The sequence below is a fragment of the Lissotriton helveticus genome, chromosome 11 (genome assembly GCF_964261635.1).
Source record: "Lissotriton helveticus chromosome 11, aLisHel1.1, whole genome shotgun sequence".
Taxonomy (NCBI): Eukaryota; Metazoa; Chordata; class Amphibia; order Caudata; family Salamandridae; genus Lissotriton; species Lissotriton helveticus.
The window spans coordinates 43,635,421-43,655,827 of NC_136072.1; the positions used below are offsets into that span (position 1 = coordinate 43,635,421).

General features: G+C 45.3%; 1 protein-coding gene and 1 long non-coding RNA gene across 4 annotated transcripts in view; both read left to right on the forward strand.

Moving 5' to 3' along the window:
* Positions 1-20,407, forward strand: part of FYTTD1 (forty-two-three domain containing 1) — a 131,851-nt gene that overhangs the window by 14,207 nt on the left and 97,237 nt on the right. For both annotated transcript variants that reach the window (XM_078666136.1, XM_078666137.1), the window contains exon 3: positions 11,347-11,495. In XM_078666136.1, the coding sequence (XP_078522262.1) occupies positions 11,347-11,495 (149 nt within the window). The remainder of the gene's footprint in view (positions 1-11,346; positions 11,496-20,407) is intronic.
* On the forward strand, positions 11,694-15,297 carry LOC144791459 (uncharacterized). Of its 2 annotated transcripts, XR_013602400.1 has the most exons (5): positions 11,694-14,180; positions 14,279-14,440; positions 14,532-14,612; positions 14,705-14,807; positions 14,905-15,297. It is a non-coding gene; the product is annotated as an uncharacterized LOC144791459 (long non-coding RNA). The 2 variants fall into 2 exon arrangements; XR_013602399.1 differs by having other exon boundaries at positions 11,694-14,440.

Below are 20,407 nucleotides of genomic sequence, written 5' to 3' on the forward strand. Positions count from 1 at the left end.
AATAATTCCTTAATGTTTCATAAAGGTTCTGTATTAAATATCCTCTGGAAACAAAAATTACTTAAAAAGAACTCAATTGGCTTCAGAAGGATTTTAACCAACGGTAGTCATTGGAGAACCACGTCCTGTTTATGGGGAGCTTGGTATTTGACTCTAATGCAGAGGTCTTCAAAGATTTGATGCTGAGATCCCATGTCAAACATTTTAAGGCATAATGGCCCCCTACTGGCGCACATTTCTAGAACCTGGTAGTCCTCATCGACAAACATAAACACCCCCCCCCCCCTCCTAATTTCCACAGCAAATAATTCTTATGGTGGGGAAATAATATTGAACAGTGTTTAGCAAACCAAAGGTCAGTGAGCATGGTGATGTAGTCAAAGGTGTATCTAAAAATAAAGGGCCTCATTTATGAGGAATTGGCTTATGGCAGTGCCGCAATTCTTCTTGCTGTGCTGCCCTAGGCCGATGTGGAAGGGCAGGAATACAATGCACCGTGTTTGAGATACAGTGCATTCCTGTCCTTTTCCATTGCGTTCATGCACAAATTGCTGACTAGCACCAGCATAGGCAGGGTTGTTTTTGTACAGGAAGGGGCACCTTCCTTCACAAAAACAAACCAGCGAGGCGTTTTCCTCTTTCTATGTGAGCTGCAGAATGCAGCACACATATAAAAGAGGGAAAAACGAGGAGAAATGAAAACATTTCTCCTCGTTACTCCTTAACTGGGCAGGCGTCCATTTTTGGAGCTGCCCCACGTTTACGTGATTTTGTAAATATGGGGCAGCATCAAAATCCAAGGGTGTTGCGTGGGAACCCCACGCAAAGCCCATGGAACACCTCCTTGAGGCAGAGTAAGGCAACGCAGTGACTTGCGCTGCCATGTCTTACTTAATAACTATGAGGCCAAGCAGAGTGACTTTGCACTGCCTCATAGGTATGGTTTAGAGGGTTGCGCCACAGGAGCGTCAAAAAAAGTGAAAGCAGCAACTTCCCAGCCCAGTTGTTAACACTTTGCACTTCCACTCAAAAAAATAAATCTTTGTCATCTCAAATCTGAGTGATTTGATCAATTTAAGCCAGAACCGCTCTCAAGCATCCTTTACACTTGCAGATTAACTGATAGGCACATTTGCATTTCATTCAGACAAGCAGCTGGTAACGATCTAATTTAGCCGTCCCAGGATGGCTGTTTTTTCCAAAAGGAAAGCAAAAGTTTTGGATTGCAGGGACAAGTGAAGCTGGGGAATGCGCTTCCCAGGACCCCCTGGGGGTTGCGCCCACAGATTGAAGACCTTTGCTCTAATGGGTCGCTGAACATTTGGGCTGAACCTTAGTATTTCAGACTTGTGCTTGGCAGGTGGAATATGTTGCTGTCCCTCTTAAGAGTTATTGGTGCTTAGTCTACTCCAATGGTAGTCCTCTCTAAGCTGTAGCCAGCTATGTTGTTTCCGTTTGTTAGTGTGAGTCGAAGGTTGCAGGGGGAAATGGTAAACGGGAGATGGCTCTGTATGGACGAGAAGCACTTGTATGGGCTCGGGCAGGTCCTTGAATTGGCTGAGAAGCTGCCCTCTGGTGATCTGTTGTGGGATTCACAAGTCTTGGTTCTCTTCAACATGTCATATTTGAAAGTGGAGCACAATTCTATGACCTTTAGGGTAAAAGTCCATATGCTTACGAGAGCTCACCTAGTAACCCTACCACATACAATCATGGGAATGCCATATTGCACTTAGGAGCAACTCCACACCTCTATTAGCAAGGAAGTACTCTACCACATGTTTAATGTCACAGTTCTGACACTTCTTCATACGGTTATCTTATTTCAATACCCCTATGGAGCACAATAGTACAGTGTATTTTGTGGGCATGGGGACAGTGTTGGCATTTCTTAAAACTGCTGATTCTCCTTTTAACGGTCCAGAGCCAGTGCAATTCACCAAGACTGCTCCAGTTTGTATGGCAGAGTATTGACCGCTCCCAGTGTAGTTGCTGTATTTTATCAAGCCAGTATCCATTCTGCACAGCTGCTCTACTTTGACAAAACTACTCTTTGTTCGACCACTGTGCCCTCGGCCTGGTTGCCCCCTCGCTCCCCGCCTGCTGCCTGCCACTTACCTGCTGCCTGCCTGCTGCCGATCCATCCCGGCGCCCCAGCCGCCGCAGGGCCGCCCGCCTTGATCGCCGATCCAGCCCGGCGCCCCAGCCGCCGCAGGGCCGGCCGCCTGGATTTCGCGCCGGTTTTTGACGCGCCCCCGCCTACCGATAGGCCCACGCGCTCCCCGCCTCCTGCCTGACCCGCCCTCCCGGATCCCTTCTTATGACGCCCCCTCAGCGACCGCGCAGCGGACGCGCGCAGCGGGAGCACCAAATGAGCGCCGAAGGTGCGCCAAAGGTAAGCCCGTCTGCGCCTGGACCGCGCCCAGTGCCAGGACCCCTGGCCCCCGCAGATCCCAGCCCACCCGCCGGACGTACGACGCCGCCACCCTCATCGCACTCAACGACGGACGAGCCCCGGGATGCTACCGTGCCACCCCGAGGCGCTCCCACGGACCCTTCTGCTGCACCGCCTGCAAGTTCACCTGCATCCGGACCTGCCTCGCACCAGCACCCGCCAAGACGAACACCAGCACCAACCACCTCAAGTGCATCCTGCTCAACACCCGCTCAGTCCACAGACACGCCATCGAACTCTGGAACCTCATCGACACCACAGCTCCTGACGTTGCCTTCCTCACGGAGACCTGGATGAACGCCTCTTCAGCGCCCGACATCGCCATCGCCATCCCGGACGGCTACAAGATCATCCGGAGGGACCGCACCGCCAACCAGATGGGAGGAGGCATCGCCATCATCCACAGGGACACCATCCGCATCACGACCCACACCGACGACATCCTGACTACCGCCGAACACCTACACTTCCAGATCCACACCGACCCGAAGACCACCCTCAGAGGCACCCTGATCTACCGACCCCCGGGACCACGCACACAATTCAGCGAGGACATCGCCGACTTCGTCAGCCCGCATGCCCTCCCCTCCGCTGACTACATCCTCCTGGGGGACCTCAACTTCCACCTGGAGAACAACAACGACCGCAACACCACCACCCTGCTCGACAACCTCGCCAACCTCGGACTCAAGCAGCTGGTGACCACCCCCACTCACCTCGCCGGACACACACTCGACGCCGTCTTCTCATCCTGCAAAGACATCGCCTTCAGCCACGCCACAGGACTCCACTGGACGGACCACAGCTGCGTCCACTTCACCTTCAGAAGAACGACGATCCACCACCACCAGCAACAGGTCGCCCGCAGAAACTGGAGCAAGATCAGTCGACCAGCTCACCGCTTCCCTGAGCCAGCACCCTCCCGCCAGCTCAGCGAACCCCAGCCAGGCCGCCGACAACCTCACGAAGTGGATCAGCAACTGCGCGGACGAACTCGCCCCACTGAAGACCCCGCCCAGCAGACCCCATGGTTCACCGACGAACTCAAGAGCTCCAAGAAGAACTGCCGAGCCCTCGAGAGAGCCTGGAGAAGGGAGCCAACACCGGACAACATGACCACCCTCAAGCTTGCCACCCTGGAGAAGGGAGCCAACACCGGACAACATGACCACCCTCAAGCTTGCCACCCGGAAGCACCACCAGCTGATCCGCGACACCAAGAAAACTGCATTCAAGGACCGACTGGACAACAACGCACACAACTGCAAGGAACTCTTCAACATCGTGAAAGAGCTCTTCAACCCCAACGCCGGAAACGACATCACCCCATCGCAAGAACTCTGCAACTCCCTCGCCTCCTACTTCCACAAAAAGATCGCGGACATACACAACAGCTTCAACACCCAACCGACGAACGCCACGTCCGACTCAACCGAACCACCGCCCCCCACCACCACCCTCCGCGCCTGGACTACTATCAGCACCGAAGACACCGTCCGCACGATGAACTCCATCCACTCCGGATCTCCGACCGACCCTTGCCCTCACCACGTCTTCAACAAAGCCGACGCTGTCATCGCACCCCACCTGCGGGACATCATCAACACCTCATTCGACACCGCCACCTTCCCTGAGAGCTGGAAGCACGCCGAACTCAGCGCTCTACTCAAGAAACCAACAGCGGACCCCACCGAACTGAAGAATTTCCGCCCCATCTCGCTCCTCCCGTTTCCAGCCAAAGTCATCGAGAAGACCATCAACAAGCAACTGGCCGCCTTCCTCGAGACGAACGGATCCCTCGACCCCTCACAGTCTGGCTTCCGAGCCAACCACAGCACCGAGACCGCCCTCATCGCGGCCACCGATGACATCCGAACCCTGATGGATAACGGAGAAACAGCGGCCCTCATCCTCCTAGACCTCTCCGCGGCCTTCGACACCGTCTGCCACCGCACCCTAGTGCAGCGCCTCTACAACGTCGGAATCCAGGAGAAGGCACTGGAATGGATCATCTCCTTCCTCGACGGAAGAACCCAGAGAGTCCGCTTACCTCCGTACAAATCAAAGGCCACCGAAGTCATCTGCGGCGTACCCCAAGGATCCTCGCTGAGCCCAACCCTCTTCAACGTCTACATGAGCCCCCTCGCGGCCATCGCACGCCAACACAACCTGAACATCATCTCCTACGCCGACGATACCCAGCTGATCCTCTCCCTTACCAACGACCCCGCCGCCGCCAGAGCCAACCTTCACGAAGGAATGAAAGAAGTAGCCGAGTGGATGTCGACCAGCCGCCTGAAGCTGAACTCGGACAAGACGGAAGTCCTCATCCTGGGATCCTCGCCCTCCGCCTGGGACGACTCCTGGTGGCCCCCCGCCCTGGGAACTGCACCCAAACCGACAGACCACGCACGCAACCTGGGCTTCATCCTGGACTCCTCCCTCTCCATGACCAAGCAAGTCAACGCAGTCTCCTCGTCGTGCTTCAACATCCTGCGCATGCTACGGAAAATCTTCCGGTGGATCCCCACCGAGACCAGGAAGACTGTCACCCAGGCCCTCGTCACCAGCCGACTGGACTACGGCAACGCCCTCTACGCCGGAACCACCGCCAAGCTCCAGAAGAGACTCCAACGGATCCAGAACGCCTCGGCCAGACTCATCCTCGACATCCCACGACACAGCCACATCTCCGGACACCTAAGAGACCTGCACTGGCTCCCGGTCAACAAGAGAATCACCTTCCGTCTCCTCACCCACGCACACAAAGCCCTACACGATCAAGGCCCGAGCTACCTCAACAACCGCATCAACTTCTACGCTCCCAAACGACACCTCCGATCAGCCAGTCACGCCCTCGCCGCCGTCCCCCGCATCCAAAGAACGACAACAGGAGGAAGGTCCTTCTCCTACCTGGCTGCCAAGACCTGGAACTCCCTCCCGACCGACCTGCGCCTGACCCAAGACCACCTCGCCTTCAGGAAGAAGCTCAAGACCTGGTTGTTCGGGCAGTAGCAGCACCCCCCCCCCCCCTAGCGCCTTGAGACCCTCCGGGTAAGTAGAGCGCTCTATAAATGTCTATGATTGATTGATTGGTTCAGATGATTCCATTTGAAAATGCCCTCTTCAAGACCTACCAATCCATATCCAGCTGTTTTAGTGGAACATTTCTTGTCAGCGCTCAGCAACCTACTTAATCAGAGAAGCTTAAAACCCCAATCAGGTGATGTGGCCTAGTGTATAATCCAGCTCCAGTGCCTAAGGCACTCCAGGCTATCTCAGTCTAGCATAGTTTCACAACAAGATGTATCCACAATAAAATACACTGGCCTTCCTTCCCTCGCCGTTGTTGCTCAATGTCTCCTCAGGTAAAAAAAGCCACCTGTTCAACAGATCTGGCCCAGTTGTCATTTAACTAACTTCTTCTTGCCAGATCTCTACTCTATGGACATCAGGCTCACTTTGGTCAATTTTTTAACTTCTGCAAACTGTTTAAAATAAGGACTGCCTTCTACTCCATATTTGAAAACGTCTTCATATTCTCATAGCCTTTTTGTTACCTTTTCCACTGTCTAGGGTGCACCACCGTCTAGTGTGCACCACCTCATGAGTCCAATCAATATTCAGGCCTTTTATTTCACTTGGAGATAACGCTCTCATCCAAAATTGGCATAAACCGGTCTAGACGTGCCACCAGGACTGCATAGCCCATATTAATTCTACACATAACTGTGTGGAAAACTCCTTCAAAAACTTTAATTGGATCAGCTTGAAGTGGGTGTTGAAGGATACAAACTTGTTGTGAAACTTTCATCCATTATATTTCCACTGGCGTTATTCATGTCACTCTACATCCTTTCATAACTAGAATGGGGGCTTTACCACTGATTCAGGTGGTTGCTAAGGAAACACCTCATAGGTCACCCACTTGGGTTAACCAGTTTGTGCAAGATCGCATAGATGATGAATCTGGCAGGACTCAGTTGCCTTACACAGTGAAGTTGCAGCAGTGAGGCAGAACATTGCAGACCTTCAAGTCTGTAATCATTCATAGGAAATCTGACACGTCTTGGTCACAAATAGCATTCGATGCTGCAGCGCAGCGTAGTGGTTCTAGATAGTCTGGAGCCCTATATCTCTTCTGATTTTCTCTTCGTTTGGAATTTCAGCATACATTACTCCACCCTGGGGCTCTCTATCCCAGTGTTGTCAAAACATTCACATCTTAATTTTTTGGTTCCCGATCATGCAGGTCTGAGACCTAGCACGCCCTGAAAATAAAAAATGATCCTGCAGCAAAAACATTTTAGGAATGGCTATTCTACCTAAGAGAGAGCTGAAACGTAACTTCAAACCCACTCAGTCTCCTTAGTTTCAGGATTGGTTCCATAATTATTATGTCCCCTTGTTGTTGCGGTGTACCTGAACCCCCAATTACTTGAAAGAACTAGCTTCCACGAGGATCTGCATTAGGGCAACACACATGCACCTGCACAGGGAAGAACTATCGGGACACACCCAATGTCCAATGACAGTCAAAGCATAAATGTCCCTTCTCAGTCTTTGCATTACAGACTGTGGTCTTGACTTGCACAGAAGCACCTGCAACCATATAGAGCACTTTTCTCAGTGACCAGACCCAGCTGCAGGAGTGTGTTTTCGGCGTATGTGAAGTCTTCATCATCTGCAGTATTTAACAATATAATTTTGGGGGTTAAATCGATCAGACGACCCAGGCAACACCTTATAAGTCTTGTATGGCTTTGCACAACTGTTGAATTTCGCTTCAGCCCTGGATTGCGTGTAAGAAATTTCCACCACACACATTTTGTATCTAAGCTTCTGTTCATACGCCAGTGTCGCTGGGGGATCAAAAAGATATGGTGTAGCTATTTCATTAGAATAAGGTGGAGTCGCTATTTCATTTGAATAAGGTGGAGTCATGTCACTATAGCAGATTCTTTTTTTTTTTTTTTTTTTTATATAGCGCGAACTAGACCTGAACCGAATCAGGTATCACAGCGCTTTACATAGCACAAGTTATGTTTTTTACATCAGGACACACACCATTTCATTTTTAGGCACGGGGAGATTAAGTGATTTGCCCAGAATCACAGGAGGCTTTGGCGTCGTTACCGAGACTCGAACCCAGATTCCGAGGTCGAGCGCCTTAGCAGTTAGGCTAACTCCTCTCCCCAAAGAGGGGCCATGAGTGCAAGGGTCCATTCTGTATCGTCAAGTTACCCCAAGTCATGTTTCCATTTTCCTCGCAGTTCAGGGAAGGTGCAAGGTGTGTTAATGAGTACAGATTTATGTACGGCTGAAGTAGGACCTCTCATCGGTCGTTGATACCCAGTTGAGTTGGCCTCTAGTGGATTATAGGTGGGTATATCTGTGATGGTTGTTAAAGATGGCATTAGTACATGGCGCTATTGAAAGTATCTAAAGAATTGAGGATGCTCTAGCTCAACTTAATTTGCATTTCTTAGATTAATTTCAGAGTGTTGGTCGCAAGTACGTTCCACAGGGATGGTATTCTTAACTGGTCTCATGCTCGTAATCTGTCCAAAACATTTACTTGGAGTTTATTAGCAAACTGCAAGGGAGTCTTCTCTGTAACTTCTTATCCCACTTTATTTGTATGAGTTAGACTGTCCAAGTGGCCAAGATTGTCCAAGTGGCAGGCGGCGAAAATGTGTTGGTAGTTTCCCCATAAATATAGTGAATAGTAAAGCTTCCAGTCATTGCCCATAACTCCAATGTATATGCTGGTTCGTATATCCAGTCCTTCAACTAAAGCAGGTTAGTGGCCCTATAGTATGAAGCTGTATAGAAAATGGTGAGTTCCCTATTGTATGTTTTAGCTGCTTTTATTAAAAGCCATTTGGGATGAACCCATCACCCTAAAATAATATTTTCAATAATTCAGTTAAGTAAGAGTGGTGCCAGGCAGATAGAACAGGTAGTTCTGTAGTATATAAATGATCTTGGAGAGTATGATCTTAAACACACACATCTTGATAAGTGCCTGCCGCCCAATCAACGATGGCGGCAAAGCTTACCAGTGGGAGAGTGGCTATATGTTTACTGTTTATTATGGAAGTGATATTGGCTGTGCTAGCCTAGGTTTCATAGTCTAAAATTTGTATCCCCAAATATCTAAACCTTCTTCTAGTAGCAATCTGGTCCATGCTTCCATCGAATTTATGTGGTTGATTGGAAACTATCGTATTTTGCCCAGTTGACTTGCAAACCTGAGACTATCCCTAATTAATCTAATAACTCCATAATCAAATGGGCAGAAGTCTTGCGTCCTCCTACATGGAGCAGAAATTCGTCCATGTACAAGAACACCTTATAGCTGTCTGACAATCCGAAGCCAGTAACACACGAGTCCTGTCTGAGCAGGCGTGCCAGAGGTCTCACCACCAATGCATCAAAGTAAAGGTGACGATTGCAACCTTTGTTTCGTGCCCCTTAGTAATTCAGAAAAAATGCCTCCCAGTTTTTTCTGTGAAGCTCGTGACACTTCACTTAATAGTTTTACATAAGACACAAAATATAGGCCAAAACCAAGATATTCTAACAAAGACAATAGATATTGCCAGAACAGACTATCTGTGGCCTGTTCAAAAACTAGAAATAGGACCATGGGCTACTGCGATCTCAGAGCCAGATGGCATAATATAGCGTTCTAATTTTATGTCTGGTTGGCTGATGTGACATGAGGCCACTCTGATAAAAATGCACCAAATCAATAATTATAGTTAACTATAGTCTGTCTGTGATTGTCTGTTAGCTTAGTTTCACTACTGATTAAGGCGATTGGACTGTATGAGGCACACAGATTGGCCAGTTTATCAGGTTTTGTATTGACCGTTGTATGTACCTCTTCATCGCAGCCACCCCCCCCAAAGCTATTTTGTCTTGGGCATCAGACTATAGATCAAGTAGTAGGCTGCCTAGTACATTCAATTGGTGCTTGAAGACCTCTATCTGCAGTTGGTTTCGTGCCCGGAGATTTATCTGTTGGGAGATACACAATAATGGGGTTAAACCCAGAAGCCTGACTACGACCTGGGTGAAATGCGGTACAATAAGGAGGGTGGTCCCAGTGGTAATGCAATAACACCTGATAAATCCGTTATAACCAATTTTTAAACATATTGAAAATATTTAATTATATTTAACATATAATGCCTCATGTTCAAACATAGCACATTTATCACCCGGATTTCTGCATAGGTACCCCGGAAAGGGAGGAATAGGTGCATCAATGTGCAAAAGTGATGGAGGGAGAGCAGTGAACAGTGTGTACATCAAAAACACATAAAAAGGCCTATCCAGCCTTAACCAAGGCTAAATTATTTACAAGAACAGAATGCAAAACAAAACACGGTGAATCTATCACTGTTGTACACATTTAATAAAATGAACACAGAGCTGTCGACTCTTGCAAATGCGAGACCAATTGCGATTGCAAATTATCGTTTTATCCTGTGTACTTGAAGCGGCACTGAATGTATCCATTAAAAAAGACTAACGTGGGCGTTTCGTTAAAAAAAAACCCCCACTACATTGCTTGCGAGAAAACTGCCCTTCTTGGCAAGCAGAACTGGAGGTCGCTTCATAAGTTGTTCAAAGAAAGAAAGCTTTCTTCTTCCTTTTTAAGAAGGACACTATAAAGTCTTCTAGATCTTCAAAATGGAAGTCTTTCTGTCAGCCTTCTCGACGAATATCATTCGATCAGTCATTAAGATTTCAGGGCACGAGGGGACGCTAGAGAGCCCAGCTGCAAGATGGCCTCATATTAGTGTGGCTAATCCGTCATTTATTCTGCTTCAAAAAATGTCTGTCTTTCCCTGATCGATCTATGCTGGTAGACATTAATGTGATTAAAGGTGAATTCAGTATTGATATTTGGTGCACGAAACAGACTGGAGTGCTTTTTCGTGCTGTTTTGCATAGTAGTTATCATTAATCTCGAATGTGATCCTTCACGTTCCTTGGCTCAGCCCTTATATGTATTCCCACTCTTATCGTATCTCTTTTCTTGAACCACCAAACCCAAGTCCTTTGCTAAGACTCTGCCTTTTTGGGCTGTAGGGTCACTCCTGGCTTAGTTACTGCATCACCGGTGTTCCTGCAACCTTTTAGTTTAGACTGTACTTCTTTAAAGCTTGTGAGATTTGTAAATGTCAGCGCATAGTCTCGATGAATGGCTTGGCATCCGAGCTTTATAAAGATTTATTAGTGCATGTGGCTCCAAAAAAGGGGTGACCAAAAATTGCATCCTCCCCGGTGCTGCTGTCCAGTAATAAAATTCCATGTTAGAAAGTACCCAACCTCTCTGCTTTGGGTAGCATAACCTCTTTTGTGCTGTTGTCATATACTTTTAAATATTGCTGACTTTTTTATTAAAAACATATAATTCCTGACAAGCTAGTTTGCTGAAAATTGTACTTTGATGTATCATTAAAATTGTCAAACACAAAAGTCCAGTATGAACCTGGCTCACTAAGAAGGCGATTGCTAAGATGCTCTGACACATGAGTTGCATGCATCTGCTCCAAAGCAGAGAGTCTCCCAGGTTCAAATGCCTCCTTGACTGTACATCGTTCACTTGTACATATTGGGTTCATGAAGGGACCAGAGGCTGCCAAATCCACTCACTTTTCTCCTCTACCCTCATATATTGGGGCGCTATTGCTGTACATAAAGGGTAAGTACCTTATTCCATTGCGCTTGCACTTTTGCTTAAATTGTGTCAAATTAGTAAACTCGAGTAAAAGCTTTTTAAGCATTCTGTTCTGAAACTGCATTACAGCTTGCCTGGATTAGCCAACCCGCCACTCGTTTTTTCAATGCATTTGTTCTGGATCTTATTGCAGGTTATGGCCGGGGTCGCTATGGTTACAGATGGCGTATAATGCCTGGAAGGCGGCGCCCTTATAGAGTAAAGACCGGCCTGGCAGCCTGGAAGGCATCAAACTTTCGGGAAGGAGTCAGTCCTCTCAGCCGCCTGCCTCTCAGCGAGAGAGTAAGAATTCAATGTTTCCCTCTGTAAATTGTGGTATTTTCAATGGATGAAGGGGTCGGTAATCATGAAACATGGATGCAACTATTGAAACGGATCAAGGTGACTTTTTATTCACTAATTAAAGATCGTTGATCCAGTAATATTCCGCTAGAATATCAATTTCCTGAATGGCATGTGTGATCTGCAGTGAAGGGCATGTGTGATCTGCTGTGAAGGTGTTTCAGCAAGTTGCTGCATTGGTCTGGTCAGTCTGAGTGCATGCTGTTTGCTGCTTTTGATTTCTGGTGATTGCTGTTAAACCAGTGTCCCAGCACAGACCTCTAGTGTATGTTTTAGGAAGCGATGGCATGATAAAAATGAAATACACTGGGAGCTACATCAGCTGTTAATTCCAAGCAGAGGCCCCCTTATTATTTCATGAGATCCGTGCTATTAGAGCCAGTACTCTGTCATGAGACCCGAAGTTTGTGTACAAGTGTCCATGCAAAATACATGACACATATAGCTAAGCTTACCACTTTGTCTGGGAGATGTGGGAAGGAGGTGAAGGGTGCCAGCAGAAGATTAACAATGCACTCTTTATCTGTATGATTTCAGGCCTTCTTGGGTTGGCCGCTTTGCAGCACTTCTAAAATGCTTTGTGAAGTCCCCTTGTTGCCATTCACAAACCGTACTTTTCTTGGTGTTTGGAAGGTTATAAGTACTGACCAGAGTTGTGCTGTCTACAAAACGTGTTTGAGTTATTGAAAAGTCATTATTTCATTCGTGGTGAGCACTGTGGGTGCATGACTGTTAAAGCATTCACATCTTGTCTTATTCTTTTGTAGTAAGTAAATGAAAGGTTATGTGGATGTGTTGCTTACTTTGGTTATTCCACAGAGCAACCTTTTGCCACACTGTTGAAGTCTTAATGCATGGGCTTGAAGAAGAGAAGATCTGAGTGAGCCTCTAAGAAGCCACACGTTGTCTTGAGTTCTGTCTCCTCCTTACTTGGATATATTGAGCATTGAAATTCCTACAGGGATCTGTGGAATGCTTAACACATTTTTAGTAATATCTTTGTAAATGTCTTTTTCTGTGAGAGCTGAAGTGTGCCTGTATGGTTTTGCAGAACTGAGTATTCTCGTGCTGTGCATTATCCTACCTTCTATTTTTTTTATTTGTTTTTGGTTCAGAAGGTATAATTTGGGTTGTTCCCATTGGTACAGCAACTATGATGAGTGTAAGCTTAGAAAGCCTCAGTAAATTTGCACCATCTCATGACTTCTTCTTTTTTCTCTGCCAGTAGATATAGAAATGAACAGACAAGCTGTTGAGTTTATTTTCGAACTCGGAAGATTTACTGACCGCAAAGTGATAACAAAAGAAGGAAACTGATGAAAAACTGCACTGATGCAGACCTACAGGGTGCCCTCATCTACAACCTTCCAGGGAAAGAAATGGGGGTTCAGGCTGGCGAATTTTAATTGTTTTCTCTGTAATTCTTGAAAGTTTTGTTTAGTGTGTTGGGTGACGGCTTAGACGTGATGTAGCTTAAGGGTCAGTTGTGCCAGACAATGTGTTTTCCAGGAGCTGGGAGTTAGGTGGCTGTAGAGGAAGCAGCTGAAACAATTTGCCAACACCTACTTTGACGGGTTCTTTCTGGGCAGGTGTTTAATGCATAAGTTGTAAAGTCTGTCCCAACAAGTATTTTTTTGGCAAATCATGCCTCATTTTAAACACTGAGAGCGTTAAAAAACAAAACAAAAAAAACAAATCTGAATGGGTGACTAAAATGGTACCCTGGTTGAAGACGGTACAGGCACAACAGAAACTTATTAACCTATCTTGCAAAATCTAATTGTAAGAATAGAGGTGAAGTTGTTGAGTGATTGCATGCTGCATCTGTTCAATAACATGCATGGTGGAACATGCTGCCAGTCCAGGAGTCAAAAAAACAATGGTCCTAAACCTATGAATTCCAAACCATATATATTTCAGTAGTTTTTCTCATTTACTTCCAAAGAGCACCCACACACAGTATGCTCTGTACTGAAAATTTAGTACCACAAGATTAACATAATGAATTTAATTCTTTTCATTTACCTAGGACTGTTAAATATGTCTCATCTAATGTTTTGATGTATTAAAATTTGATGACAGTATTTTTTGGATTTACCAATAATGTGACGTCTGCAATGTTTCAATCTCCTCATTGAATGAATTTTTTGAGATGTCCACGTACTAGTCCCTTTTTGATGTTTATCATTCAGTATGGATTGGTTCAACACTCCATTTTTCGTGTGTCTCTCGTAGTTCCACGGAATTCTATCCAGGCATATATGTATAATTAGCTATTTTGTGAATTCTTAATAACATCTGGTGGATTATATATAATTTTGTTTAAAAAAAAATCTTCGTGTTTAAAAACAATATTATTGCGCTAAACGGTTCCCTGAATTATGTTAGAGGTATGATGTATGCGCAACCCGAATCTATTTTGACTCGATCTGGTTACATTTGAATAAAATACTCCCCGGCCAAAAAACGCCTTGCACCAAAACACCGGTAATACGAGTCCTCTCTCTATGTCTAAGGAACAGAGAGACTCATGGATATAGACGCGAATGCGGAAGCGCATTGCTAATCCCTCTGGTCTACCTTCGGGATCATCTTTGCGGTCGGATAAACTTTGATCGTGTAGGGGTAAGTTGACACGTTGGTGTCTTTCTTTAGCCTCACATGTACCGATTGCAAGTGTTGTTTAGCTAATTAGTGGGAATTATTTATCGTTTTCCCCACAGCTACCGGTTCTAATATTGAGGAGCCTTACCGACTGCCTTTTGAGAATAGTTAAAGTGTGGTGCTATTCACTAGTTTTCCACAACAACGTGGGGTTGTTTTTGAATAAGTGGAATGGAGCGAACTATGTGAGCCTCGCCTCTAACCACCCTTTTCTCGACCAGGTAATTTACGGTTTTAATGCATTTAATTCACTTTTTGCCTAGACACCCATGCTGCATGGAGTTTGAAGTATATATTATTATTCAATTATAGGTACCCTCTGTGTACCATTTTGGACAGTACTCCACAGTGAGAATTTTGTCGGCTGGCTAGTGATATTACTCAATCAGCAGGGTAAGACATTTTAATTAATTTTTCTCACTTTAGGACAGATTTAATTTCAACTTTAGTCTGAAGGAGACTTTGTTGTTATTCCTTCATTATAGGTATCATCTATGTGATATTGCGCTATCAGTCACCAGTGAGGATTGTATTAGCGAATTTTCTGGAACTGAGACCATCACCGATCCATATCTCCCAACCAGTGGGGTAAGAGTAATGTCTTTACCACTATGTGGAGTTAGATGGGTTTTTAATTTGAATTCTTAGAACCACGGTTAGTAATTCTCTGCATTAATCTCTTTAGGGTTATCCTTATCCCTTGGTTGCCCTTGTATTCTCTTCGTCCTGATGAAGACTCGCAATCCCCAGGTTCAAATCTCCGTATGGGCATAAGACGAGTCGAAACGTCGACGCCACTTGTAAAAAAAACCTTGGACCATTTAATATTGTGTATAGTGCAAAATAATCCTAGGACTGATATGCCTAGATGTATTAACATTGTTTTTTGATCCTAATCTTTGGCCAGGTTTCCAAAAATACAATATACATGTTGGATATTGTTTTGTTTAATAGTATGACTTTTTGAGCACCTCTATGATCTCGTCTCTTGGATCATTCACTTCACACTCTTGAGCACGGTTCTTCTTGCACTCTTTTTTCCTTGTTCGTGCGACCACTCTGTTTTTATTGACTTAAATTTGATGATGTATATAAAAATACTTTCTATAAAACTGTTTGTTGTAGAAAATGCAAAACGAAATTAAATATTGTTTTCTCCTAACCGTGGTTTTATGTTAATCTTGTGGTACTAAATTTTCAGTACAGAGCATACTGTGTGTGGGTGCTCTTTGGAAGTAAATGAGAAAAACTACTGAAATATATATGGTTTGGAATTCATAGGTTTAGGACCATTGTTTTTTTGATATCATTGTATACCCAGGTCCATGCCTTAGGGTTACCCCATTTTTTCTTAATGGCCAGTCCAGGAGTAGCGGTGAACCTGTGGTCTCAGATTACAGAACTGGGACGATCCCGTCGTTATCACTTACAAAGTGCCCAGGTGGCAGAAATGCGACATTATAGCAAAGGGCACAAAATACAAATGACAGTAGCTATACCATTTATCTATAGCATCAAACACAGAGTGGGGAGTACATCCGAACAACATGCAAATTCGGAAACCACTTCAATCAGCTAAAAGCCATGATGCCTGTTCATTTCCCCGAATGCAAGTCAGTGCATTCTCGCTCATTTCAAAACTTCAAACGACACTACTGTTGAAACTCTGCAAAACCACTGCAATGTTTTGCAAGAACAGTGTGCAGCAGAGTAACACTCTCGAAGTTGGCACACGACATTTGTCACTACAAGACAGGGCATCATTAGTGCCATAACATCTGTTTGCCAGGGGACCAAAGGGGACAAAGCCCTCTCCACTGGAACTCTTTAATCTGATATTGAGGCAAATTGATCACAGTAAGACAGTGGTCTGCAAACTTTTTAACCCCCCCCCCCCTCTTGGAAAAAAGAAATCATGCCCCTCCCTCAAAAATTCTCACATTTCTATTAAACTGGCAATGGTTAAATATGTCTAGACTTATTTAAACTTTGCTGTTACGTTCTGTTACAGTTTTAAAAATGCAATCAAATACGTGATTGCCAATCATACTATTACGGTCAGGCACGCCTTACTAACGTGTAAAGATATTCACAGTGTGATTATTAGAAATGGGAGTAGTGTTTTAAAGAATATTTGGAGTCCCTTCCCCTTGACACCTTCTAGCCATGATATAAATGACAAAAGATATTAGTCATCGCCCATACTGTCGCTCATGTTTTTTTTCCACTGAAAACAAAGCACTGTTCTCTGCATAATGCTGCTTTTTGCCTTAGCCTGGCGCCCCCACTGGGATGGCTTGAAGCCCTCCTAGGGGGGGGGGGGCACATCACCCAGTTTGAAGACCCCCACTTTAGGAGGTAAAAAATGCAGTGTCCTCACTTAATACTAGATCACAAATGAGTATTCTCTGTAATACTGGAAATAAGTATATTGCTCCTGCGTGTCTGATCAGCTATAAATACATACGAAGATGTTTCTCACTTGCCAATCAATCTCCACTCAACTTGTGCAATTATTTCAAATTAAAACAGACCAGTTTGGCCCTGTGATGATCATCGTATCACGCTTTTCTATTATAATGTTGCTATATAAGCACTTTATCAGGCATCTCATGAACGTTGGCTACAAAAAGTGGTTTCTAAGGTCATTTTACAAAATAGATATGCCCCAGTTTAGACCGGTTTAGATGGTAGGAAATCCAAATTGTCAAAATTGTGCCTCCTAGTCATTGCATCTGGAGTCCAAGGGAATGCATTGTGAGAGAAAGGACATGTATTTCGGTGCTGTTTGCGGCACACACTTTTTCAGATAGTGTTCTGCTGATATGAGTGAGCGCCGTGAAACTGCCATTCAGTTTCACAGTGCATGTCCTCGGTCCTTGTGACATGAGCTCAAATTGGCTATACCTGAAACAGGTGGCCAAGGAAATGCTCGCTGCAGTGTGAGACACTGCAGTAACATGTGGCAGAAGAAACATGTTGAAAGACCTATTGTCCATTAGATAAGTCACTCCTAGTGTACATTGTAGCCCGCAGGGCTGGTGACCTAATGTACAGTGGTGAACAGATACAAAATTGTGTTTGCACTGTGCAGGAGAAGTGGTATTTTTCTGTGGAAAGGTGTAGTTGTGATTAAATGTTTGATTTTACAACTTTGAAGACAGCCATCCTATGTAGCAAACTCTTGGCTTGATGTTCAAACCGATGAAATAAATAGCAATCCGATGTAAAGGTCCACATTTGTAAAGCGCACAATCACCCGTAAGGGTCTCTAGGCACTGGGGGCCGTCGGGAAGATTAAGTGAGATATTGCCCAGAGTCACATGGTGCTGGGCTAACCTGCCGCCGGAGCCGGGGATCGAACCGTGGTCCCCAGATTCCAGCGTCAGTCACCCTGGCCGCGGCGCCACACCTCTTCATTTAATAGGGATGTCTCCGTTGCACTCTACCCACTGTAGAAAAATCTGTCTGTGGGTTTTTGGCATCTCAGAATACGTAGAAAAGTCTTTCTGTGGTCCATAAGAGTCAAAGGTTAACTGAAGATTATATTCTAAAACTAAATTAGCTGCTATTGAATATTGTTTTTTAGGTCTCGCCTTTTCCATTCCGCAGGAATGGAAAATGGAGAGAATTCTAGTGGTCAAAATACTCGTCAAACCAAGGGTTTTTCGGTGCGGTTTTCTTCGAGTTCACGTGAAATCACGTGACCACAAGCACGCGCATTTCCCCACCTCAAAGCCATCAGCGTCCCTCCCACAGGCTTACCCAGCGTGCACTGGCTTCCCTTCTCCTCCCCCTAATTGCTTGTTTCCACGGCCGCGCTACATCAAAGGGCTCGGCTCCCGCCCCCTGCTTCACGGACGCTTCTCAGGCCATCTGTTTTTCTCCTCTAAGCAGGCTCGCTCTCCGCCCCCCGTTTCACGGACGGACTTGTTTAAATATATGATGCTTAATGCGGACTTGTTTAAATATATGATGCTTAATGCTCGTATCTTCCTTCTGCCCTCCCTTTCATACCACTTCTCTATTTAACTCGCCTCCATTTGCCTCATGTCCGGTGAGCAGGGAATTCCGTGTGTTTTTAAAATATGTCTTACTTTATCTCGGTTCTATCTCCATTATTCCCGCCTTCCTTCCCCCACTCGTATCTTCCTTCTGCCCTCCCTTTCATACCACCGCTCTATTTAACTCTCTTCCATTTGCCTCACGGTCTCCCGCTCTCTACATCTCCCTCCCTTGCCAGTTTGTTCTGTTATGCTCTGTCCTTTCATCTCGCAATTTTCCCTAATATATTGCATTTATCTTTCTTTTGTCACCTTTACATTGTTTTCTCCGTTTTTTTTTATTTCTCTCTCTATCTCTCCTCTTGTTCTGTTTCTCCGTCTGTGAGCTTCTGCTTTGTTTCCTCTGTTTTCTCCCTCGTCTTTCTTCTATTTCTCTCGCTATCTCCATCTCTCGCCTTATTTCCCTTCCTCCTCCTCTCACCCCTTCCTCTCTTTCTTTGTCTCATCCGCCACCTCTTTCACTATGCCCACGCCTCGCTCTCTCCCGCACTTACAGTTCCCAGACAAACCTGACTGACTGTCCGCCTCCGAGAGCCCAGGAACCCTCAGGCTCTCGAGAGCTTAGGGGCCAGCTGTAGTTATCTTTTGCAAAGTCTATGCTGAGAATCTGATTGCAGTTTATGGCCCCTGCTAACATTCCAACATAACACTTGGGAGAACGAAAAAGTAATTATCAGCTGCAGATGTAACTTACTAATGCGAAAAATCTGCCTTACCAATGGACTATCTGCAGTACTTTGTTAATCTAGGAGTAATTAAAATGCACAGAACAACTGAAAACTCGCTCCATTAAAGGTTATTCTCATTTTCACAGTATTTAGTTAAAAAAACAAGCATTGGCATAGCCAATAGGTCTCGTCTTTGGGACCTTATAAGTGTTTAGCCAAGCACAAGTTGATGTTGTTGCACCAAGGATATTGTGCTGCATAACTAAACGCTTATAAGGTCCCAAAAGCGAGACCTATTGGATATGCCAATGCTTGTTTGTTGTTTTGTTTACCTGCACTCTTGTCAACTTAAGAGCCACAGTGCTGATGCAACTAGTTAGCAGACAGAAACAACTTAATGTATTGCTGCCCATCACCATCCTCCAATATCCACTCTATCTGTAACTATTAAATACAACCATTGTGATGTGCTAAAAGGTCCAAGAGGCCTATAAAGAGACAAAGGAGAGGGGAAGCTACCCTACTCAATCAGGTAAAACAGTACTCGTCAGAAAAGCGACCTCCACACCATCGTGGACAGTTTTCGTCGACATATTTGCTTGGACCTATTGCCCCACCACCCATTCCCTGTCCACTCCCCCAAAAATGTATTTCAGGCAACTTGAAAACATTTAGACACTACCTTCAAGGTAGTCAATCGCACTTCCTCTCTCCCCACCCTAATTCTGAACAGGAAAGCCACACCCACGTTAAAGAAAGCATACTTCTTACCCTCTTGTGTCACCTTTAACTTTACGTGTAGCCCTACTAATTCCACAAACGTCCTTTGTATGCAGTGTCTTGTTGTCAAACGGTGACCTTTGTCTGACAAGAGCCTTTTGGCTTAAATCTCGAAACAAAAGCAGGCATCTGTTTCCGATTAGAACTACTTTCTGTCTGATGTCCGCTTGTAATATCTTATCCTTGTGCTGGTAAGCAGTGCCCCACTATGATTTATTAGCAAAATGAAGGGTCTATTAACTTCATTTCAGAGGGCATTGTGAAAGCCTCCCGTACCACAAGTTCACTGTGGACTCATTTTGAAGAAAAGGCTTTAGGCTGGTCACTCTTGATTGAAATATTTTGAAGACTGGTCCTATGCATCAGTTTACATGTGACACTTAGTTTAGATGGTACTAAATGTAATTCCTGCTTCAGAATGTCTTCTGATAAAGGGGGAATTTGAGTCCCACAATTCTATCCTTAACTGCTACCAAGGTGTAAAAGGATGTCCAAGAAGGACTTTTGCGATCAGCAGGAACGGCAGCCACAAAGATAAATTAGACCCGGATAGTAGAGGAGGTAACCTATGCTCTCATTGGCATGTCCGTGGGTTGAACTGTTTCTCTAGGCTCAAATGTAGACAAATTTAAAGGTGTTATTAATTATTATTATTTTTTTTAAGCAGGGTCTTTTG